Genomic DNA, 25922 nt, shown 5'->3' with positions numbered 1-25922 from the left:
TAAATATTTTTGTACAAGTCTTTTTTTCCTTATTTCTTTGGGGTACAAACCCAGCATTGGTGTGGATGGATCAAAGAGCAGGCAATCGTTTAAAGCCCTTTGTACTTAGTTCCAAATTGCCTTCCAGAATAGTTAGATCAATTCACAACTCCACCAGCAGTGTATTAATGTCCCAATTTTGCCACATCTCCTCCAGCATTTATTACTTTCCTTTGCTGGCTATCATATTAGCCAGTCTGCTAGGCGTGAGATAGTACTTCAGAGTTGTTTTGATTTGCATCTCTCTGATTATAAGAGATTTAGAACACTTTTTCATGTGCTTATTGATAGTTTTGATTTCTTTATCTGAAAATTGCCTATTCATGTCCTTTGCCTATTTATCAATTTGGGAATGGCTTGATTTTTTGCACAATTGATTTAGCTCTTTATAAATTTGAGTAATTAGACCTTTATCAAAGGTTTTTGTTATAAAGATTTTTTCCCAATTTGTTGCTTCCCTTCTGATTTTGGTTGCATTGGTTTTGTTTGTACAAAAAAACTTTTTAATTTAATGTAGTCAAAATTATTCATTTTACATTTATAATATTCTCTATCTCTTGCTTGGTCTTAAAATCATTCCTTTCCCATAGATCTACATGTCAATGATTTTTAAAAACAAATTTATATTTGATTTTCAAATGGCATTTTGAACTTAGAGTTAGGAATATACTCAGCATCTGATATGGGAACAGTGTCAAAGATTGTTATTTCCAGTTGAATGTATACACTACCTTTGCCTCCTGATAACAGCTTGCACCTGCAGAAGGAGGCTCTTTAGCAGTCTCATTTGTAAAAAATGACAGATTATAAATGAATGATTCCACCATCACATTTAATGTCATAATCTTTCAGCCTCCCTTTCTATTCAAGCAGTCAGGACCCCAGGAAACTGTTACTTTGCAACTTCATGCCAACATCTTAATGTAGTACATGGAACCCCGTTCACTTTCCCTTCCACCTCCTTTTTCTTCTATCCCTGACCTTAGTTTTTTGCCTTTGTGTTTAAGATTGCCAAAAACACCAATATAAATAAAAGAAGGTCTGGGATGCTAAAACAGATGAAGTACATAGTATTGTGGTGGTTTTAGCATTCCCATTTCCTTTTTCCCCTAGCCCCATCCCTTCATTTTGTTTTGCATTTATTTTCCAAATTAACAAAGACTGAGAACAATTTTGTGAAGGAAACATTATTTTATCAGTGTGGTGGAGCTGATAGAGGCCTTTTTTATTTAAAATGTAGTTATTTTATTGTTCACCTGCATGAAGCAATAGTCTCACTTTTTTTTCTCTGCAAGCATAAAAGAACACAAGTACATTTAGAAATCCCATTTAGATTACTAGTACATTTAGACTATTCTAGGCATATACCTGAGAGTGGCTATCTGAAATGAATAATGCCTAGTTTTAGGTATTTTTTTATTTTATTTAGTCAATTTAGAACATTATCCCTTGGTTACAAGAATCATAATCTTTCCCTCCCTCCCCTCGCCCCACCCTTCCCAGAGCCAATGCGCAGTTCCACTGGATTTTACACATGTCCTTGACCAGAACCTATTTCCATGTTGTTGATGTTTGCACTAGGATGATCATTTAGAGTCTACATGCCCAGTCATATCCCCTCGACCCATGTAGTCAAGCAGTTGTTTTTCTTCGGTGTTTCTACTCCCACAGTGTTTCCTCTGGATGTGGATAGTGTTCTTTCTCATAGTTCCCTCCAAGTAGTTCAGGATCACTGCATTGCCACTAATGCAGAAATATATTACATTCGATTGTACCACAGTGTATCAGTCTCTGTGTACAATGTTCTCCTGGTTCTGCTCCTTTCACTCTGTATCACTTCCTGGAGGTTGTTCCAGTCTCCATGGAATTCCTCCACTTCATTATTCCTTTGAGCACAATAGTATTCCATCACCAACATATACCACAATTTGTTCAGCCATTCCCCAATTGAAGGGCATCCCCTCATTTTCCAATTTTTGGCCACCACAAAGAGTGCAGCTATGAATATTCTTGTACAAGTCTTTTTCCTTATTATCTCTTTGGGGTACAAACCCAGCAGTGCTATGGCTGGGTCAAAGGGCACAGTTTTTTAGCGCTCTTTGGGCAAAGTTCCAAATTGCCCTCCAGAATGGTTGGATCAGTTCACAACTCCACCAGCAATGCATTAATGTCCCTACTTTGCCACATCCCCTCCAGCATTCATTACTTTCCTTTGCTGTCATGTTAGCCAATCTGCTAGGTGTGAGGTGATACCTCAGAGTTGTTTTGATTTGCGTCTCTCTGATTATAAGAGATTTAGAACAATTTTTCATGTGCTTATTAATAGTTTTGATTTCTTTAACTGAAGATTGCCTATTTTAGGTATTTTTCATTGAAATTTATCTGACTTGATCATTGTAAAGCTTTTATTATTAGATTAACATCCACTATAATCTCTTTGTAAAAATTCTGTTTCCAATTTCAATCTCATTTTTAAAATGTTTTCATATACCTTATGTATGGCTTAAATTTGATTATTTGTTCATTCAATATCTTTAACTATACCTTTCCATCAAAAATATTCAACTAATAACATACAGTGTGAATTTTAAATGTTTTTATTTTCAATGGCAAATGTGTAATTTTCAGTTTAAAGGTATTAAAATTATGTAGCACGGGTGTGCATATGTGCACTTGCTTAATAGAGCTCAGGGCACACTCTTTTTTTAAGCCTTTTAAAATTATTTTAGTTTTAACATAAGAAACTAGTCAAGCAATAGTATGTGCACTTTTATCATTCCAGTAAGTAAATATTGCCTAATTGTTTGCAGAATCATTCCTTTACAGCCTTCTCACATAAAATCATATTTATTAGATTCAATTATGCTTACTCTAAACTGGATTTTTATGTGCCACCTATACTATTCTGCAGAAACTAGTTTTTAGATTAAATCTTTTTTGTTCATGTGATTTTGGGTGTGGTATATCACTGAATAAATTTTCACAGCTATTATCATGTTCTCTCCTGTGTTTTGTTCATATGATAAAATGCTTATCATGAAATTCATTTCAGGTTTATTCAATACTGAAGTGTTGTAGAATTAGGAAGATGTACTGTGGAAATTTCTCTTTTATATTGAGTTTGGTTTGGTGTGTTGACAAATATTCTCTTTCTGACCTGTCAACATCTAAATAAGACATAAGAATATATAAATGACCTTCTTTTCTAATCTTGCTTATTTTACTAACATAAATGCTGCCTTCTTTTTCTCTTTCTTTTCCTTTTTGAAATTCAGTCGATGTCAGGGTTGACTCAAGTGGGCTGTGCTACTACCCTGCCTCATTCTTCTGCCTTCAGATCTCTCAAGGTATCTCTTGTTACTATGATTCACTAGGAAATAAGAGGGAAAGTATCTTTTGTTTTTTTTATATCTGTCCTAAGTTTGCCATTGCATTAGTCCAGTAACAATGATTGTTTAATTTCTTTATTTGTTTCTTTAAAAGTTTTTAATGTATTTTCTATTTCTTACATCATCATAGTTATCCTAAATATCCCTCCCCTCCCTCTCTCAGAGAGCTATGCCAGGTGATGGTATTTTTTTAGAGGGGGGAGGGAAATGTCAGCATAACTGATTGATACCTTGAAAAAGTCCAAAAATAGGTTCAATGTGTAACCTCTGTGAACCTGGAACATCCATGAAGGAGTAGGTTGAGAGTGTCTTGATCTTTATGATTTTGTGTTTACTTTTTCTTTTTGGTGGCAGCTGCTCTTTCCACTTACATTGTTATATTTAATTTCTTTTTCTATGTTTAATTTCTAATGAATACTTTGCTGCATTCTTCAGTGTCTCTTCATGCTCCAAATATACTTGGTGGCTTAATTCTATTGGTATAGCATCTTTCAAATTGTATCTAATTATTTTTTCAATAGAATGTCTTTTCATCAGTAATTTTGTTTCTTTGGCCAAAATTCATCAGATTAAAGCTAATGTTATATTTTACATCTTATATCACTTTACCACATTTCCCAAAACCAAAGTTTTCCACAGAAATACTAATCCTGAAAGGAACTTAAGGAATTATCTCATATCCTCTATCCTCAAGCAGAACTACTATTAATTACAGACAGATTATAATTTGTGGTATTCTGTTCTTACCTTCCATCTTAGAATCAATATTGTGTATTTTTCAAAGACAGAAGAGCAGTAAGAACTAAGCAGTGAGGGTTAAATGCCTTGCCCAGAGTCACACAGCTAGGAAGTTTCTGAAGCCAAAATTGAGCAATCAACTGAGCCACCTGGCTGCCCACTATGGTATTTTATTGTTGAAGACCTTCAGGGAAAGCAATTCAAATTTTGGTAGGAATCCATAGTAATGGTTAACAAGCTTTATTGTCAAGAAATTAGTCCTATTTCAATTAAATCCATCATGGTGCTATTTAAGCCGACTTCTTGTTATATTCTTGGTTTGTTCATAAAATCATATTTGGCATGTTGAGAAATATGACGCCCTAGAAAAATCAAGGAAATCCCCTCCTCCCCCACTATATGGCTGCAAGTCATGGAATACTCTGATAAATTAAGGTTGAGAGGTCATCTAAAAGGCAAGGGACAGATGCTTGATGGATTTGTTAATAGGCTCTAGATTATTATTAGGGAAGACTCACTCAGAAAAGGATCATCTTTATCATCACCTTCATTTCCTTACCTTCCACTCACATCTTAGACCTCTATTATCTGGCTTCAAGCCTTAACTAAAACTTTTTTCCTCAAGGTTATCATTAGTCTCTTGATTGCCAAGTATTTTCTCAGTCCTCTTTCTTTTTTTTTTTAAACATTATTTTATTTGGTCGTTTTCATACATTATTCACTGGAAACAAAGATCATTTTCTTTTCCTCCCCCCCCCCCCCCCCCGCCTTTCCCTCTCCCATAGCCGACATGATTCCACTGGTTATTCAGTCCTCTTTCTACTTAACCTCTTTACCACTTTTTATACTATACATCATTCCCTCTGCCTATACTCTTTCTTTGTTTGACTCTCCCCCTACCTTTCTGACTCCTCCATCTCCTCTGCTAGATTTTTATCTGTGTATTCTCCTCCACTAATAGTTTAGATGCCAAAGCTGGGTCCTAGGCTCTCTTTCTACATTCTTTCTATGTCATCACATCTGCCAACATCAGCTAGGTAGTAATATAGGTAGAATGCTGGACTGGAGTCAGGAAGTCTGAGTTCAAATCCTGTCTCAGTTACTTACCTCGGTCTTTGAACCTGGGAAAATTCTTCCCAACATAGTTTTTTGGGGGGATTTTTGTTGTTTTTTAAGCCTTTTTTGCCCTTTTTTTCCTTTGCAAGTCTCAGCTTATACTGAATGTCAACCATTTTAGCCCTATTGACTTTTGTATTTGTCCTTGGTTGGATTCACTTTTTATCATCTTTTTAAAATATGTTTATCAAAGTTCATCATAAAGCCACATTTATCAGTTGTCCTTTCCTTTTTCTTCCTCATTAAAATAATTTACAATCTCATTGTTAAACTTTCTTGAAAGTTTCTCATCCTTCATGAGCTGACTTCCCTTTCAGAATCACAAAATGTAAAATCTACCTATTTTTCTCTAAACTTCTAAAAATCTCTTTTAAAGATTTGAGTACCTATCAGGCTACCATAAAACATTTATATAGCACCTTTCTCCCTGGGTTGTTGTGAAGATCAAACAAGATAATATTTATAAAGCACTTTTGTTGTTCAGTCATTGTTCAGTTGTGTCCAGCTCTTCATAACCACTTTTGGAATTTTCTTGGCAGAAGTCCTGGAGTGGTTGACCATTTACTTCTCTAGCTCTTTTTATAGAGGAGGAATCTGAGACAAATAGGGTTAAAGTGACTTGCCCAGGGTCACACAGCTAATGTCTGAGGCCAGATTTGAACTCTTGACTTTATCCATCTAGATACCATTACAAAGCACTAAGCATTTAATAAATGCATTTTCTTCTTCCTTCTTTTTCCTTCCTTCCTTCCTTCTTTCACGCCCTCACTTCCAGTTGGGGTCAAGTGATTTGCCCAGGGTCAGATGGTTAGGAAGTGTCTGAAACAAGATTCGAACCAGGGACCTTCTGTCTCCAAATCTGGGTCTCTTCTACTGAACCACTTAACTATTCCTAATAAATGTTTTTTCCTTCCTTCCCACTTTAATATTTGAAAAGTACTTTACAGATATTTCATTTTATATTCCAAACAACCCTAGAAGATAGGTGCTATTATTAACCCCATTTTACAGATGAGGAAATGGGGAGAGATTTGGCTTTCCCAGGTTCACATAGCTAGTAAATGTCTGGGGCCAAATTTAAATTCAGGTCTACCTGACTCTAAATATTGCATTCCAACTACTGTGCCCTTGTTACTTTGGTATGCTCAGTGCTCTTCCTTGTCAGTTACAAGCTGCTTTCTCTTAAGAATTCATTTACTTTCATTTCATGTTTGTCAGTCAGAATCATCAGTTCCAGAATAAAGTTTTTATCATTTCCTTTTACTCTCTAAAATCTGAACCTATCAGCAAGATAGATTTTTAGTTCTTTAAGATCAAAGAATCTAAAAGATTTTGCAGTATGAAACTCTCAAAAAACTATACCTTGAGACACACAGTGTGCCATTTCATCCAGATTCCCCTTTTCATGTCTAAATTTCACAAAATATTTTTTCCTTCTCTTGACTAACCTTATAATACTTCCACACCTTGCTTCCCCATCACCCAACTCCTAGGTCCTTGATAGATATTCCAGAAAAGCACTGCTGTAAACTGAGATTTTGTAGAATGCCTTTCCCTGTGTACTTCCTATAAAGTATTTAACCATATATAAGACTGGATTTTTAGATAAATATGAAAAGACTCATAAGGCAAGGTTTTCCTATTTCCGTGAAACACATATTCTAATATGCATTTTACACAAACCAAAAGACATTGGCCCCTAGAAAAAAAAATTAGAATTCACAGTATCTTGTTCTTATTCCCTAGTGAAAGGTCATATTTTTCCTTTTCCCAAAGGAACCATGAGTTTAAGTGATTACTTTCTATTGAATAATAATTATCAACATTTGTCTATTTATCCACAGAATGATGACAGACCTACCATCTCATCAGGTTCACCTACAATCCAAACAGGTAATAAGCACAAAACTTCAGCTAATCAGCCTCAGGTTAGATTATTCTTTCATGCAACTAGAATTTTTTGGTAATTGTTTTTCAAAGGGCAAATACTTCCATGCTGTAGTTTCTTTATCTGACATGGAAATTCTAAAGGAAAAAAATGGGCATCATTATGGGCCTTTGGACAGATTATTCACCTAATTGTTGCTATCAGCTTCTTAACAAAAGTAAGCAGGCTAAAAGATTTAAATAAATGCATGCCCTGTCCATCCAAATAACATTTTCAGAGAGAATTAGATATTTATATAAGTAAAAAGTTGCATGTAGACCCTCCTACAGTTTCCATTTCCTTTGGTTATGCTTTTTTGTAAGGTGCAAAACTAAATTATCATGCTGTTGCTTTGTTTTCAATTTGATGCTTTTTTGATTTCTACTTCATTTGACTTTTTTTTTGCTTTATAACTTCTATTACATTTTAATTTATTTCATTCTCAATTTTATTTTGCCTTTCCCATGCTGGCTCAGTACACCTTTCCCCTCCATATTCTCCTGCTGCTTCTAACTTTAGAAACCAGCCCCAGCGACCAGAGAGTTTCCTTTTCCGAGCAACTGTTAGAGATGAAACAAGTAAAGGTATGTGGCAGTATCTAAGAAGACAGATTGTACTGTAGAGTGGAACTAACCTGTTTCATTATTTTAAATCCCTGCAACAACACCTCATTGTCTTGGCAAAACTGTAAAACATATCTTTCTCAGTGATCTCACTGCCATAAGACCCAACAAGAAGAAAACAGAATACTGTTTGCACTAAAGGTTGTACTTTTTTCCATCTTAACCATCTAGTAAAGCAAGAAAAAGTGATTGTAGAAATAGCTATAACATAGAAGTAGAATAATTCTTTTGAGTTGTGCAGAATTGGCTTTCTACCTTTTCTGAAGTCACTTTGGGATTGTTAGATTTGTTCTTTGTTGATACAGTCTGGTTTCATCATTTTTTTTAATGAAATAATTACACAATAAATCTCCTTGAAGCCTGCTTTCTGTTACTTAATCTGATGATTTTTACCCTGGACCCAGAAGAAGTAACTAAGGAACAAAAACAATATCTCTCTCTATGTAATTAGCAGAGTGTTGCAGATCTCAAAAAGGACATGGAGACTGACTGTTCTGATGACGAAACATTAGCATGACTTTTTAAAACTTTAGCCACAAAGTTATCCATTTCGGAATCATCCTGCTTTTGTTCCCTTCATAAGGAAGATGTGTTTGTGTTTGTGCCAACCTTAGCATTTACCTGACACAGCCAGATTAACTATTCTGTATTTATGGGGTTTTATAGGTCATTCCTCACCCCTTCTTTCTTCTGCTGCTTCAACCACTGAATCTGCAGATCCCAGATCAAGACAAAATTCCAAGCAGCGTGAGGAAGAGTTGGAGTTAATTGATCAGCTACGGAAGGTATGTTCCCTTACCTTTGAATGATACTCTTAATAATATCACTGCAATCAAGAAACAAGGCAACATTCACTAATCCAGACAATTAAGAGCTATTCACTAAGATCATTAAGCACTCCACTCCACATGTCAACTATCCTGATTGTAAAATAGAAAATAAATTCTTCTTTCACTGGCAATCTCATCTATCATGACATTTCTTAGCCTCTGAATCATCATCATCAAGCTAAACAGATTTTTGAGACTTCATGATATGATTGAGTATAGTGATGAGATTTAAAATCTGGAGACTTCAAAGTCCTTTTCTTTTTTGTTTTGTTAAACATAAACTAAGATAACAACATGAGTCTAGAGTGTGGTGAGCAGTTTATTTTAGTTTAGACTCTAAAGGATATCAGATCTTCCACAGAAGATGAGTGTAATTAGGTTTAGAATGTACTTTAAAACCATCTCTTTTTAGTTTGGCTACCTTACACACCCTAAACAGTGATGGCAAACCTTTTAGAGACCAAGGACCCAAACTGCGTGGAGGAGGGGAGGGGAGGGGAGCCAGCCCAGCCCCACATCCCTCTGGCTTTCTAATAGTGAACTTTGTGCTGGGGTAATGGCAGGCATATCCACAGAGAGGACTTAGTGCCGCCCCCCCCCCCCTTCCCTGTACGTATACTATAGGTTTGCCAGCTCGGCCCTAGAAGATAGAGACTGTAACTTGAACTCCAGCAATTTGTTGTAGCACTTGAGGTAGTAATTTTCTTTTTTTGTTTTCTTAATTTTGGATGCATTCCATATGCAAAATATCTTTTGTGTGTAATAAGGGATTATTTGAGTGATAAATAACTAAAAATCAGATCTACCAGTCTCCTCCCTTCCTCCTTTTTTCCTCCCTCTACTTTTTTTTACTTTATTCCTCCCTTCTTCCCTACCCTTTCAATTGATTCCTCTGTTGGTCTCTCTAAATCAACTCAGGGTGAGTTTTATGATGTCTCAAATAAAATACTATTTCTCTTCTTTAAGATTAAGTAAGGGGTTTATTGGGGAGGAAGGAAAAGATAAGCAAATGGAAGGAAAGAGGGTTTTGAGGTTTCCCTAAACACTAGAATAATTCCTATGTTGGAGGATGGTGAAATATAGTTCAGATGGAGAAAAATGGGTTAACAGGCCTGGAAATACAGTCACTATAACACAGCAGAGAAATCAGAGAGAGCTGGACTTTTGTCCTTCTTTCTTTCTGTCCCCAAGCCAAGAGATCCTTCTTCCTTTCTGTCTCCAAGGCAAAGAGACAAGATTTCAGTTTGTTCTGATCCTTCTCAACAGTCTTTTCTGGTCACCATTCTAATTAGAATGTTCTCCTTGAGTGACAGCTCTGGAGTCTTTGCTTTTCCAGCCTTTTCTGCAGACTTCTTTTTCTTCCCCACCACATTTGTTCCTCAAGTCCTTTACCTGCCTTGTAAAGTTTCATATTGTAATATATCATATAATATATGTAGACTTTTCTTTTACCTAGAATATTGAGTTCCGGTTGAAAGTTTCTCTGCCTTGTGATCTTGGAGCAGCTCTTACTGATGGTGTTGTTCTTTGTCATTTGGCCAACCATGTACGCCCTCGATCTGTTCCCAGTATTCATGTTCCCTCACCTGCTGTGGTAAGTATATAAGGGTCAGAGATTTGGTTAACTAATAGGTTAACTTAGCTCTCTTTAATAGCCTAAATAATACTTCATATGCTAACATTTTCAGTGATACATACATTTTCATATCTTCTCCCATTGTTATAATAGTAACAAATTTTTATTGCACCCTGTTTTACAAAGCACCTTCATCCACAGTAAGTAAATCCATGAGATAGGTAATATAAATATTGTTTACATTTTATATATGATAGAATTTAGGTTCAAAGAGATTAAATTATACACTCATGTTGACATTAATAGGAATTCCTAGAACTGAGTTTTAAACCCAAGTCTCCTGAAACCAAGTATTTTTTCAACTATGCTACACATTTAAGTAGATAGTTCTTCTGTTTTCATTATACCTCTCCTGTGCATATGGACCTATGGATTCTATTTTTGCCATGTTCCTATCCCAGCTTCTCCAGGTTCAATTCCTTTCCTCTACCATAAGACTTTTGGATTCTTCAGATCAGAAGGAAATGTTTCAGACCCTTGGTTGACTCCTTTAGCAGCCATGGGATCAGATATCCTATACATAGTATAGAGTATTGAAGACTAAGGCTAAGTCCTTAAGAGATTTGAATAGGCGCTTCCCTTTTTCCCTTTTCAACAAGATCCAAAATAAGGTCAGCCAGGACTAAGATGGACTAAGTCCATCTATTTGATTCCTTAGGAAGAAGGTAGCCCTTCTTTTCTTGTTGATCTTGGAAAAGATATCCAGTTATGCTGAAAGAAATCATAGCATAGCCACAAATCCAATAGGCCCAAAATCTTACTCTTTGTTCTGGAGTACCTAAGGAAAGGAATTGACATGTTGGAGGAAGCTACTATAGAAGGAAGATTATTCTCTATTTTGTAGCCTCAATTTCTCTTAGTTAAGAAACTAGTATTTCCTTAAATAAATCCTACAACTGCCTGACCCCTCCCCCAACAAAAAAAACCCTTGCAAACTAATTAGGTGCTAAATATTTAGAATTAAATTTAAACTTGAACATAAGAAAAATTAAAAATTAAACAATTTGATAACTACTCAGCTAATTGGATAGTCTAGTAAATGAAGATATTTAACTTGTCATTTTGTTCTTGAACAAGGAGATAGTATGAGTAGTAACCATTTAACATTTAATTGGCAGAACAGGAGAATGTATACAATAAACTTATTACTATGAAAATAACATTAATTCAGGGAATGCTAGAATTTAGCATACTGAGATGTATCTTTTTTTCAATGATGTGCTTGTGTCTTCCCAAGAACAATTGTGCTTAACATCAAATAAATTGTTTAAGGAGAAATCTCAGAATAATCATTATTCCCAACTCCAGGTATGGTGCTTTATCCATCTGTGTTACTTCTTAAATCCTGGAACTCAAAATACATAAGATTCTCCTCATTGGTAGAGAGTGTTAACCTTTTAATTTTGGAAATTCAATGTAAATATAGATTTATTTTTTTCCCACATTTTAAGAAATGCTCAATTGAGTTAGTTTTTAAATTCCTTGTTAATTTGTTGATATGACATTAAGCTCATTCAGAATTGTTACTGTATTTTCAAAAATTTTTAATTTGCTATTTCATAGGGAGGTAGTTTTGTTCTCTTTTTATTACCAGCCTATTCCTCATTCCCACCCCCCTCAACTTTATCACCCCAAAATTTCAACCAGATACCACAAAGTCCTTTCTTGGTGCCTATGGATACCTGTTTCATAGGCAACAAACTTCCCTTTAGACTATATCTGTTCCTCTCTCACTTCTTGCTCTTGAGTCGGAGGACTTGGGTTCAAATCATATCTGTGTGATTTGAGGAAAATCACTCACGTTTGTGAGGCCTCAGTTTCCTCATCTGTAAAATTAGAGGATTAGATTAGATGATCTCTTTTAGCTCTAGATTGATGATCCTCCAACTCTTTTGTATAGACATTGTGCCCCACCTACTGGTGGTCCAGCTCCACAGTCACCTAAGGTACTAAATGTAAGAGGCAACTAAATCCCATATTTGTGGGGGTTTTTATCTTTATTTTATTTTAATAATAAATTTATACAATTTTCCAAAGTTATATGATTCATGTTGACTCCCTCCCTTCTTCCTCCTTCCTCCCAGAGTTGATAGGCAATTCATTCTGGGTTGTACATATATTATCACTCAAAGCATATTTCTATATTATTCATTTTTGGAAGTGAATGATCTTATAAAACCAAAACCCCAAATAATATACTGAAAAAAAACAAGTGATAAATCATATGTTTTCATCTGCATTTCTACTCCCACAGTTCTTTCTCTGGAGGTGGAGAGCATTCTTTGTCTTAAGTCCCTCAAAATTGTCCTGGATCATTGCATTGCTGTTAGTAGCAAAGTCCATCACATTTGATTGTCCTACAGTATTTCAGTTACTATGTATAATGTTCTCCTGGTTCTGCTTATTTCACTCCACATCGGTTCATGTAGGTCTTTCCAGCTCTTTCTGAAATCATCTTGTTTCATCATTCCTCATAGCACAATAGTATTCCATCACCATCATATACCACAATTTGTTCAGCCATTCTCTAGTTGAGGGACATCCCTTTAGTTTCCAGTTCTTTGCCACCACATAAAGTGTAGTTATAAACATTTTTATGCAAACATGTCCTTTCCTATTTCTTTTTATCTCTTTGGGATACGGACTTAGTAGTGGTATTGCTGGATTAAAAGGTATAACATTCTTTTATAGACCTTTGGGCATAATTTCAAATTACTCTCCAGAATGGTCAAATCAAATCACAACTCCACCAGCAATACATTAGTGTCCCAATTTTGCCACATTCCCTCCAACATGTATTATTTTCCTTTATTGTCATGTTGGCAATCTAATAGATATAAGATGGTACCTGAGAGTTGTTTTAATTTACATTTCCCTAAGCAGGAGGGATTTAGAACATTTTTCCATATGATTATTGATAGTTTTGATTTCTTTATCTGAAAATTGCCATTCATATCCTTTGACCATTTATCAATTTAGGAATGACTTGGATTCTTTTAAATTTCAATTACTTCTTTATATATTTGAGAAATTAGACCTTTCCCAGAAAATTGTATTATAAAATTTTTCTCAGTTTATTGCTTCCCTTCTAATCTTGGTTGCAATTGGTTTTATTTATACAAAACCTTTTTAATTTAATATAATCAAAATTATTCATTTTACATCTTGAAATGTTCTCTATCTCTTGTTTGGTCATAAATTTTCCCTTCTCCATAGATTTGACAGGTAAACTATTTTGCATTCCTCTGATTTACATATAATATCACTCTTTATGTTTAAATCATATGTTTATGTTTAAATCATATATCCATTTTAAGCTTATCTTAGTATAGAGTATGAGATATTGATCTAAACCCAATTTTTCCTGTACTATTTTCCAATTTTCCCAGCAGTTTTTGTCATAATGAGTTCTTATTCCCAAAGGTAGGACCTTTGGGGTTATCAAAAATGGCTGAGGTCATTTGCCACTAGTCTATTCCATTGATCTACCCTTCTGTTTCTTAGCCAGTACCAGATTATTTTGATGATCACTGCTTTATAATACAGTTTAAGATTTGGTAGTGCTAGGTCACCATCCTTCACATTTTTGATAACCCCAAAGATCCTACCTTTTGGAATAGATTCTGCTCCAGCCTCTTAAGACCAGTTTTTTGTTTTTGGCATGTGGTTGCTTGGATCTCACCATCTCCTTTTGCTTTTGTGTTTTGCTCTTTGATTCCATAGAAATTTTCCAAAGGTTGAATATTTCTTTTGCTGTATGCTCATTTTCCTAGACTTTTTGCCTATGGCCTGGGAATTCTGAAAGCTGCTTGCTAAATCTGCCTCCTCCGCTGCTGGCTTACTGGATTTGGTGGTGTGAGCTATTTGCCCTGGCACTAGGTCTATACTTCAGTAGGGCAGGCTTGAAAGGGCCCTGTGCTATGAACTTCCACACCTCACTATGGGCTGATGCCAGGGCTTGGGACTTCAAGGGGAGGGTCTGAGGTGCTCTTTTGCTGGTGTAGCCTCCGTCCTGGGATCCCAAAGTTAGCCTATGACCAATTGCAAAACTTAGCACAGTGGTGGGGTGGAGGGTGAGAGTCAGCTAGCACTCCTTTTTATGTAATTTTGCTTCTGGTTCCCCCTTATGCAATGAAAATCAACTCTGTCTACCTTTCAAATTGTGTTCAGCAGAAGAGTCCCTTCACACCTTGCTGTTTGTGTATGATTCCTGTCATTTTGGGGTGGTTTTTAAAGATTGGTTTGGAAGGAGTGTCAGAGACGTTTAGGCTTTCACTGCTACTAAGTTGCCATCTTGGCTCCTCCTCAAAGTCCCATATTTGAAGAAACCCTTATTACATATTACCTATAAGCTTCGTTCTCCAAAGATGTATCCCTTTGACAATCTTACTGACTCTTGTCCACTAAATCCTAAACCTAGGTACATTCATGCAGGATTAGGAACTAGAGGATTAGTACATGTGAGTTACGAGTTACTCTGACAAATCTAGGAGAGGAATATTTCTCATGGAAACTCATTAGACCAAAAATTTTTCCAGAACTTAGAACAGTGTGATTACAAGTACTAGTACAAACTGTCAGGCATGATACCTATGCAAAGAAACAATTTTATCAATTAGTAACTTTTTTTCTAAAGATAAGATTTTTTTTGGAAGTTAGTTCCTTCTGATGAAAGCTTTTAAAATTTAAATGCTATTGCCACATAGAAGAAACATCCAGAATCTTTAACATACTTTAAAGCAAATTTTTATTTAGTTAATAATCTCCTTTTCCAATATTACCACATACAATCAAAGCCCCTAACTAAAACTATTTTATTGTGTTATTATTATATGCGTTTGTGGTGTGTGTGTATCCCATCTTTTCAGTTAGCCTTTCCTAACCCTTCTTAATTCCTGTGCCTTTCCTCTGTTAATGACTTCCTATTTATCCTGTATATAGCTTATTTTATACATATTTGTTTGTATGTTGTCTCCCCCATTCAACTATAAACTCCTTGGGGAGAGGGACTATTTTTTGCCTCTTTTTTTAGTCTCCAGCACAATACAATAACCTGGCACATAATAGGCACTTCATTAGAGAGAGATGGCAAGCAGGGAAAGAGAGACAGAGAGAGATTGATTCCATTAAAAAAAATTTAACTCTCATTTTTCATCTTAGAATATTGTATATTGGTTCCAAAGCAGAAGAGTGGTTAGAGTTAGGTAGTAGGAGTTAAGTGACTTGCCCAGGAAGGCACATCTAGGAAGTATTTATGGCCAAATTTGAACTCAGGACCCTCAATCTCTAGGTCTGCCTCTCACTCCACTGAGCCCCTTAGCTGCCTCTATGGTCACTCTTGATTAGAGAAAGTCAAATTAAAATAACTTGCAGGTACTGCTTCATACTGAACAAATTGACCAATGTGAGGAAAATGATAAATGTAAAAGGGGATGCAGGAAAATTGGGCCACTAATGCACTGTTGATGGAGTTGTGATCTAATCCAGCCATTCTGAAGAGCAATTGGAAACTTTACTCAAAGGGTTCTAAAACTGTGTATACCCTTAGATCCAGCAATACCACTACTAGGTCTATATCCCAAAAAAATTTTTAAGTGGCTGAGGGAGGACCTATTTATACAAAAATATTTATTATAGCTCTTTTTGTGGTGTCAAAGAATTGGAAATTGAGAGAGTGCCATCAGTTGGGAAATGGTTGAACAAGTTGTGATATTTAATTGTGAAAGATTACTATTGTAAAATAAAAAAGGATGAAATTAAGGATTTTGGAAAAATCTGGAAAGACTTACCTGAACTGATGCAAAGGGAAGTGAGAAGAACCAGAATAACATTGTACACAGAGCCAGCAATATTTTTTGATGAACGATCTAGTTATTCTCAATAATGTGGCAATCCAAAATAGTCCCAGAGACTCTTGATGAAAAATGCCATCTGCCCTCCAAGAAAAAACTGATAGAGTCTGAATGCAAAGTGAAACATACTATATGTGTTTCACTTTTTTTCTTTTTTTCTTTGAGATCTCTTCCACAAAATGACTAAAAGGGGGAAATGTTTTACATGATTGCTCATATGTAAAATCCATATCATATTGCTTATTGTCTCAGTAAGACAAGGGAGAGAGATGGGAGCAAGAGAGAAAGAGTAGGAAAGAGGGAGGGATTTGGAACTCAATATTTTTAATATATATTTTAAGTTGTTTTTTACATGTATTTGGGGGGAAATAGAATGATATTTTTAAATGATAATTACTACATAACAATAAAACAGTTCTCACCAGGAGCTTTGTATAAGGCAGATACTAAAAAAGGGAATTCGTGTGTATGCATGTGTGTGTGTGCGTGCATGCGTATGCTCGAATGCATATGTATATTCCCTTTCTCTCTTTTTCATTGTAGCCTAAATTGACAATGGCTAAGTGCAGGAGAAATGTGGAAAATTTCTTAGAGGCGTGCAGAAAAATTGGTGTACCTCAGGTAAATCATTTGCCATTCTTTTGTTTCTGTAGATGTATATGTTGTTTAGTAAAAAAGCTCTTTGGAATATGAGTTTTGGTGATGTTTTCATCTACCTCTTAGCCAAGTTCTTGACTTTGTCTTCTTATAGTTAATCTTTTGCTGTTTATGTAGCTTATAAAGATTACACACATGGACTTCTAATCCAAATAATGTGTGTTGAAAAAATTATCTATGTTTGACTTATCTGCTTCATATTTGTGACCTTAAAACACTCAAGCTAATTAACAAAAAAAGGATTTGTTACAAAGATTTATCTTTTTATTTTGATTTTTTAAATCCTTATCTTCCATCTTGGAATCAGTACTGTGTAGGAATACTGTAAGGGCTAAGCAATGGGGGTTAAGTGACTTACCCAGGGTCACACAACTGGGAAGTCTCTGAGGCCAGATTTGAATCTCCTATCTCTAGGCCTTGCTCTCAATCCACTGAGCTACCCAGTTTAAAAGGATTGTGTGTACCTTTGCAGATTGTATCCTTCATGCCTGAAAGTCTGAGGCAAGCCATTCTTACTCTGCTCACTAGTAAAATCAGGCCTGGACAAATAGAGGGATTTTTTAAAATGTCTACTTTTCAATCTTTTCATTTACTTGCAATTATGAAAGAAAGCTGATATGATATGTATGTTTTGGGGCATAACTGAAATGGTCTCATGATTTAATGCTGCACTAAAATCTGTATTTCTGATCCACTGACTTTGTTTTTCTGTCTGTTTTCCTTTCCTGCTCACACTTTGGACAGGACAATCTTTGTTCCCCTTCAGACATCCTTCAGCTAAACCTCAGCGTTAAAAGGACTGTTGAAACACTTCTTTCTCTTGGGGCACATTCAGAAGAATCCTCTCTTACCTCCTTGTCTGCTCAGCTTCTGGGCTTTGTGGCATTCTACTGTACTTTAATGCTCTCTCTGTGTATGTTCTACAACTGGATTTTTCCCTCTTGCTGAAAAATACTCCTCCATTAATTCCATGTTCATATTTGCTGAATAGGAATTAGAGGATAACATTTTATAGTAAATATCTCTATATTCCTGACCCCACATCCTTTGTTCATTATTAGAAGCGCTAGAGACACTTTTCATGAGAGAAGTCCATAGCCAAGCATTTTTCGACTAAACAACTAACATAGATCTTTATTTCCAAAAAATAGGAAACAACCGTTTTTACAGGCCACTGATGTAAACTATGGCAGTAAAACATTTCTTCTTTATGAAACACCCAGCATTACACTGTGATGGCAAGCTAAGTGCCAGTAAAGTACTGACACCTTTTCCTATGTCTGGTTAGTTTCTAGCTGCCACCTGGCCCAAGTTATCAAAACTGCTAGATTTCCACAATTAATATTCCTCTATTTGTATCCCGAGGGCACATATAGGATTTATTATCTCTCTTTGTAGTGCACAGTGATATTTAGTCTTGGCAAAGATTCAAGTAAAGATTTGAACTTTTTCTACATTTTTACTTCTTCGTATGCAACTTTCAGCCCATAGTATAAATTCAAAATGTGAGGCAATAGGCAAAATAATTTAATTGAACCTTTTTGCTTCTGCATTGGGCTTAAGAAAGTAAAAATGTCTGGACTTTTTGCTGATCCAGACTTACTCTGTCCATTATCCTGGGCCAAGAACTATGTCTTACCTTCTTGGGATACAAACAGGAGCCTATGATATTTGTGAAAAACCTTAGAGTTCTTTGTAAGTATCACGTGAGGCAGATGTTATCCCATTGGGCACCTCATTATAGAGGAGAATGGCACATAAAGTCTGTTCGTTTTAGATAGCAGCTTTTGCTCTGGGTGGCAGAAATGTTGAGAATTTGCTCTTTAGGCCCTACTGATGAAAATATTAAAGCACTACCTCATCACAAAGCTTAGATTATAATTGTCATAGAATGCGCTCCTGAACATTTTACTTATTTTATTTCAGCCACTCTCATGAGCTCTTTCATGAAAACTTAGACCACATAAGCTTGAGGGAGAGAAACTATTTCAGTGAAAAGAAGATCACTTTTTTGGATACTTGCTATTCTTGTTAGAGATCTGACATTCAACCCGAGTACCTGCTTCAACGTTCCTCCTTATTGCATAGGACAATTGTTGAATGAAGGAATTTGCCTATAGAGCTCTATTTGCATTGTTGACAACCAACCACAGAAATGTACTTGGCTACTTAGGACACTCCTGTAAATATTGAACACTGGTGCCTTCCTTCCCATTTTAAAAAAAATTTTATTGCTTATGACGATGGATGACTGAAGCAGTGATCATTGTAGCAGTTTCTCTCCTTTAAAAAAAAAAACACCTCCCAAGTGTAGTTATTAAATAGCATTTGTTTTTATTGCATTTTGCATGGCATTTTGGCCCTACTTTGGGCACTGGAAGTAAAGGTTATAAGTATTTGTGAAAACTAACCACACTGCTGCTCTCCAGAATTCTAGGAGAGACCCCCAGGGCAGTTGGCCATTGAGGAGAGTGCCTTCTTCCTGCTTGGGAAAAATATCTGGCCTGAGAACAAAATGCTGTGGAGAAACTCATCCTAGATTTTAATTCATCCACTCACGGATTTATACAAATCTTCTAACTTTACAGTACTACCAAATATTAGGTATCTTGTTTTGCCAAAAAAAAAAAAAGCCTACTAAGTCAGAAACAATTAAATAGCACAAGTATTAATAACTGCCTTAAAAGGAAATGTTACATTTTTATGTAACATGTTTAACTAAATACAGTTTTTGCCAAACTTCTTATTAACCCTGAGAAGTGAGTGCCTATGAAAATTAAGCAAATGAATGCACAGGAAAACCACCTTTTTTTATTTACCAATGCACTTATATTGTCAGTGGAGCCAGATATCTTCCTTGCATTCTTTCCAGTGTTTAATGCACCCATTTTCTCACTCAAGCAATTTGTTGCCTAGGGTTCCCCTAATTTGGGATAGAAGAACGGACCAGAAATACCAAGTGAAGTTTACCTTTGAGTTCTCTTTCTATAAGGAAAGAGCTTGCTAATCTTGTGTATTTTGGAAACTTAAACGCTCTACAAGTACACATTTGCAGACAAACCATTGTTCTGTTAACCTCAGATTATTTTCAGAAATTTGCTATCTGTGTCCCTTATAAGATAAAGTTTTGTTAATTTAGTTGTAATTACCATGTGTACACTTAAACATTCCAAAAATACGTTTAAAAAACAACCAAAAGCTTCCACAATTCAACTTTTCCCTAATTTAGCTTGATCTCTTCCCCTCCCCATTGCCCCAATAGTCTCAATTAAGGAGAATTGGCCATAAATGAATGAGTCAAAAGCACAAGAGCTCAAACTCTACTTCCTTCTTTCCTTATACCATCTCTCAGAGTAGTAAAGCTCAAGTTTCCAAATTTGCAGATGACACTCTACCTCATGCCTGTTTTTCCTTGGTTTGTCAGAATTGTTGTGCAAGTATCTCTGATAGACCTGGCCTGTAATTTCCAAAGCATTTCCTTGTAGTGCATTAAGAAAGTGGGTGCAGCATTAGGAACTCTAGCTCTGAAGCCAGAGGATCTGGGTTCATTGTCTGCCTCTGATGATGATCACTTGTGTGGCCTTGGGTAAGTCTCTTAGTCTACCTGGGCCTCAGTTTCCTCTTCTGTAAAATGAGGACATTATACTACAGGACCCCTAACATCCTTTCCTAGTCTAGATCTATGATTCAATGATCTCTTCCAGGTCTTAGCATATTGTCAGAGCTTAAAGTTGTTTTTTTTTCTATTTTAGGTATTTTATTATTATATTTGGATCTCTTCCTCTCTATCCCTCTCTCCCCACACACAAACGTTGTTTCTTCTATTCCTGCTGTCCTTGGCTCTTCCTGTGTAATATTTCTCTTAGAAAAAAAGAAGTAGATGTTATTTGTCTGTTTCCCGGCCCCTCCAGATCTTCTCTATATGCTTTCAGTTTTGCTGATTAATAAAATGACTGTCATCAGAACATACTAGTTTGTAAAAGTGACTATATGTTCAGCCTATGTAATTATCCCTCTTCATTTATTCAAATAAATTCATCATTACAAATAGTTGTGAGATACAAGCCATGCATTTGGTCTTGTGTATTTTAGTTGACTTTTTTATGTCTTATTTCATCTTTCAGTTGGTAAGTGATCAGGATTGCTTTATTTTTCGGGTTTTTTTAACTGTGGTGTTTATTTCATTTTCTTTTCTTTCATTTGTTTCTGTGTTATGTTATCCCCTTTCAGGAACGATTATGTTTGCCTCTTCATATTTTAGAAGAAAAAGGTTTGACCCAGGTAGCAGTGACCGTCCAGGCCCTCCTTGAACTTGCCCCACCCAAGCAACAGCAGCACCAGTTGTCTGCTGTATAAAGACTACCAGGACCTTGAGGGTTTGTCTTGGCCAAGCAGAAGAGAGAGATGATGTGACTACCACTGCCAGGCATCTGTTTTGTTTTGTTTTTTACGTGTGTATTGAAATGTTTTCTTAGAAGGGAATATTTCCAGAATTCCTGTCAGGAATATTTTGCTTCATTTCTCCATTTTAGGGGAGATTATGCCATTTGCTTTTGAGGAATATTTTAGCCACCCTTAAAAGTACACATTATTTGGTCCTGCAGGAGGATTATTGTTAAACTAAAGTAACCAGCCCAGACTGACTATTCAGTTTCAATATGGCGAGTTTTATTGTGTAGTGGGTTACCTAGTAGAATTTCCTCACAGGAAAACAGTTTGATCCCATTAAGACATAATCATGATAACTTCTCATCCTCTTCCATAAGCCCTACAAAAAGAATTAAGAATTGACTTTCTGAAGTAATAACCCAATGTTTGGCTTTTCTAGTCACACATAAGAATCAGTTAAACTAAAACCATGTTCTAGCATGTCAAAGCCAAAACAAAAATAGTCCAATGTGATTTCATCGTAACTGTCTACAAATGGATCCATTCCAAAGACTCCACAATGTACTACAGAGGGTAGGTTTCATCTGCTTCCAAGCCCGACGTCCCGGGTTCCCCCACTTCTGTCTTCTCTCACTTCCACTTGTGTCTAGACTTTGTAGGAAAAGGTTCTGACTATCGTTTGACTGGAGACTTTGATCTTTTTTTTTTCTCAGCACCAAGATGATGCTGGATCTCTGCAAACAGGTTTTTAATTGCTTAGGCGTAAGAAAGAAAAGTCACTATGCATTCATTCATTCCCATTTTCTCACAAGCCAGTCACCTTTTCATTACAGTTATCATAGCATTAGATGAGAAAAGACAAGGCAGACACTCTCCAAGTCTTCCAGCTAAAAGAGTGCCTTGAAAAACAAGCTCAAAAGGAAAGGCAATCCTCGATCCCTTTTAGGTGTAAACTTGCACTCATCTATTTCCAAGGTTGAATTTAGTTACAGGCATCTTAGAAAGATGAGCCAGGAAATCTCCCGAAAAACATCATAATGCATAAAAAGATCACCGGATGCGCAGGCCTGCGTTTGAGGCCCAGTTCTTCCACTGGCACCGTGACCTTGACCGAAACACTCACACTTCTGAGTCTCAGTTTCCTCATCTGTAAAAGGAAGGTGTTGGATGAAATAATATCTTTCTTTTAGCACTAACATTCTAGGAGCCTGCTTACCTGTCCTGAAGATACCACCTTGTTTTGAAGTCTGTCATTAAAGAAGAAATCATTCAGAGGACTCCCAGCCAGTAGCTTATGCCTGTGCCATTCATTCTTCCACCTTTACTGTTCATTTCATTGGTCTCTTGGCATTAGCTGCCTCTGTAAACCAAATGAATGGGATCCGGAAGGGATAAGGCACCAAATCATCTAGACTCTCGGATGCTCGTGTATGTAATTAGCCACACTTGGTACAGTCCTCTTTGGAGCTTGTGGATGCAGCCACCCTCATGTACTGCTTACAACGCTTGCCGGCTTTCTCATCTTACATGGATTTTGTCTTCGTCTCTCTGTGGCACCGTGGCATCTATCTCATGGATCCCACTGCAATCTGGAATCTTCTGCTATCACTCATGTCCTGGATAATATCTTTTTTTTTAATAGGCAAATGGCGTTAAGTGATTTATCCAGGATCACACAGCTAGAGCTAGTGAGCTAGGAAGTGTCTGAGGCCAGATTTTAACTCAGAATGATGAGTCTTCCTGACTCTATCTACTGGGCCACCAACTGCCTCTTGGAAGATTTGGAATTAAGTGACTTGCTCAGAATCACACAGGTAGGAAGTGTCCAAGGCCAGATTTGAACCTAGGTGTTCCTGACTCCAGGCTTAGTGCTCTATCCACTGTACTACCTAGCTGCTCCTAAAAAAGTATCTCTTTTTTAAAATGTTATTTTATTTTTTCCCCCAGTTACATGTAAAAACAGTTTTCAACATATTTTAAAGAATTTTGAGTCTCAAAGTCTCTCCCTCCCTCCACCCCATAACCCTACTGAGATGGTAAGCAATCTGATAGATTTTACATGAACAATCATGTAAAATATTTTTCCATATTTAATCCTTTTATGGAAGGAAATTCAAAGTAAAAATTTTAAGAAAGTAAAAAAAGTTTGCTTTGGTCTTGATTCAAACTTCTCTGGAAGCAGATGGCATTTTTTATCATGAGTCATTTGGATTGTTTTGGATCACTGTTCATCATACAGTGTTGCTGTTACTGTGTACAATGTTCTGGTTCTGCTTAATTCACTCTGCTTCAATTCATGTAAGTCTTTCCAGGTTTTTCTGAGCTCCTCCTACTTGTCATTTCTTAAAGAACAATATTCCATTGTAGTCATATGCTATCACTTACACAGCTGTTCCCCGATTGACGGGTGTCTCCTCACTTTCCATTCTTTCCCACCACAGAAAGAGCCACTTACAAAAGTGTCCTAGATAATATGTCATCATGATTACCCCAACCACGTTGGGGATCAGAAAACCTCCCGCCACTTCTCTGACTTCAGACAAGCCAGCTTCTCTCTCTGAGCCTCAGCAGCTTCATCTATAAAGTCTTAGGGCAGACACCTCCCAGCCATTGCTCTTCTTAGAACTAATACCAAGATAGAAGAGAAGAGTTATTTTTCAAAATCAAATTTTTAAAAAAATAAAGGCTAAGGTTTGGACTAGGTAACTTCCAGGATTCCTTCCCGCTCCAAATCCTATGAACTTTGGACAAAATAAAAAGTCTCTTTTTCTAACCCAGAAACTTGAAGCTCAGCAATGGGTTCCAGGATTCAGTGGAGTCTGATTCTAAGCTCAAAGCTACACCTAGTGGAGGTGGGGGTGAGGTGGGGGCAGCAGTGCAAGTAGCCAGGCTTTCCCTGGGATGTTCTCCAGGATGAGCAGATAAAATATCTGCAGATATCCACACTGGCACCTAAAAATCTATATGGTCAACTCCTGTCACTATACCCAAAATCACATTAAGGAGTAGCCTGGTATAGTGGAAATTGCATTGTGTGGGATCTAAATATCTAGGTTCGGGGCAGTTGGGTGGTTCAATGGATTGAGAGCCAGGCCTAGAGATGGGAGGTTCTGGGTTCAAATCTGGCCTCAGACACTTCCTAGCTGTGTGACCCTGGGTAAGTCACTTGACCCCCATTGCCTAGTCCTGACTGCTCTTCTGCCTTGGAGCCAATACACAGGATTGATTCTAAGATGGAAGATAAGGGTTATATAATTTAAAAAAAAAATTTTTTTTAAACCATCTAGGTTCAAATTCTGGCTCTCCTACTTGTGCAACTATGAGGAATTTACTTCATTGTTCATCTGTAAGATGAATGTCTTCATTTACAAAATGAAGGGGTGGTTCTTGACAGCTCTAAATGCTGTGTTTTCTATCTCTAGTCTAAAAAGAGGTACCTGATACAATATCTCAGCTACATAGAAGATACATGAACCTGCTACCACTTTAAACTGCATTTAGAGTGAGGGGCTAGGATTCTTTTTTGGCCCCCCACAATTTTTTTTCGTTGTAGGCACGAAAAGATTCAGTCAGAAGCAAGATCTAATCATGTTTCCTTTACAATTATAGTATTTTGGTGTATAGTCCTTAATCTGACTGGGAAAGAGCCTTTGGATTCAGAGAAAGTAGAAAAATATTTTCCTTACAGCTTATTTTTTTAAAAAACTAATTAAATAACCCATCGTCTGTTACTTGTAAAAGCTCCAAAGTGTCTGGTAATGTGTGCTTATCCAGATAAATTTTAATGGTTCTATAAAAAATGGACTTTTAAAAAACAGCTATAGGAATGAAGGAAAATGTGGGCATTTGAAAACTTTTTTTTATAAATATTACAGTAAAATAGTTGAATAAAGCATTTTCATTTGTTCATTTCTGAAAATGTTGTAAACGTGTAATTAGTAAAGGAATTTTAAAAACACTCATATTTGTATGTCTGTAAATACATTCCATCATTTTTAAGAAGTATAAATATGTCAATATCATGTATGTTATTTTAAATTGCCTATATGTTGCTATTAGTGTAAACTAGCACATTGATATTAAAATAAAACCTGAAACACTTAAGTAACATGAAATAAAAACTGATTTGAAAATGAACGCACCCTAAACCATGACTTCCTTCACAGAGATGAATGACAAGAAAAGCATCAGATTTCCTTAGTAAGATATTAAAGGAGCCCCACAAAGCCTTCATGTTCACATTCAAAATGAAAATACTGATATTGGACTGTACATGAAACAGGACTTAAGTATTTGTATCAATAAAGCAAAGCTGGAGTACACCAGGATGTTACTTGGCCACTGTTCTCTAATGATAGGAAGACATCATGATCAAATTAAGATTGTTGACAGCCCTGAAATCTCCTTCCTTTGGCTAGCCACAAAAAGGTTCCATTTGTCAAAATATCTCAACTGTTGACTCACCAAAGCATCGTTTCTCATCCACACGACCTTTACTTTTACCATTAAAGTCATTTTTTAATACAATAAAGGAGTCTTTAAAAAATCACTATCAAAAATGCCTGAGCTACCTTACAAGGGAATAGAATCTGCATAGGTCTCCTGGATTTCTTTCATTTGGTTTAGCAGTTCATACCCAGGATACAGCAGCAGGGCCTCTTCCAGAAAAATATACTCATATAAGCAATGTCTCTTCTAGGAGATGTGTTTTGTGTTACAATTGGCA

The 25922-nt window shown here is 36.3% G+C and overlaps 1 protein-coding gene across 17 annotated transcripts in view; it reads left to right on the top strand.

Annotated features, from left to right (window-relative positions):
• Positions 1 to 25333, top strand: part of LRCH3 (leucine rich repeats and calponin homology domain containing 3) — a 162279-nt gene extending 136946 nt beyond the window's left edge. For 5 of the 17 annotated variants that reach the window (XM_056793597.1, XM_056793596.1, XM_056793610.1 and 2 more), the window contains 7 exons: positions 3315 to 3386; positions 7127 to 7175; positions 7686 to 7793; positions 8499 to 8617; positions 10119 to 10256; positions 16694 to 16771; positions 17552 to 20868. In XM_056793597.1, the coding sequence (XP_056649575.1) occupies positions 3315 to 3386; positions 7127 to 7175; positions 7686 to 7793; positions 8499 to 8617; positions 10119 to 10256; positions 16694 to 16771; positions 17552 to 17755 (768 nt within the window). In that variant the 3' untranslated portion in view covers positions 17756 to 20868. Of the gene's footprint in view, positions 1 to 3314; positions 3387 to 7126; positions 7176 to 7685; positions 7794 to 8498; positions 8618 to 10118; positions 10257 to 16693; positions 16772 to 17551; positions 20869 to 21037 lie in introns of those variants that run through there. The other 12 variants (XM_056793601.1, XM_007493837.3, XM_056793606.1 and 9 more) reach the window with 6 other exon arrangements.
• The last annotated feature ends 589 nt before the right edge of the window (positions 25334 to 25922 follow it).

Source organism: Monodelphis domestica, chromosome 4 (genome assembly GCF_027887165.1).
Source record: "Monodelphis domestica isolate mMonDom1 chromosome 4, mMonDom1.pri, whole genome shotgun sequence".
Classification (NCBI taxonomy): Eukaryota; Metazoa; Chordata; class Mammalia; order Didelphimorphia; family Didelphidae; genus Monodelphis; species Monodelphis domestica.
The sequence above is the reverse complement of the archived record's forward strand: the minus strand, read 5'-3'. Positions and strand labels throughout refer to the sequence as shown.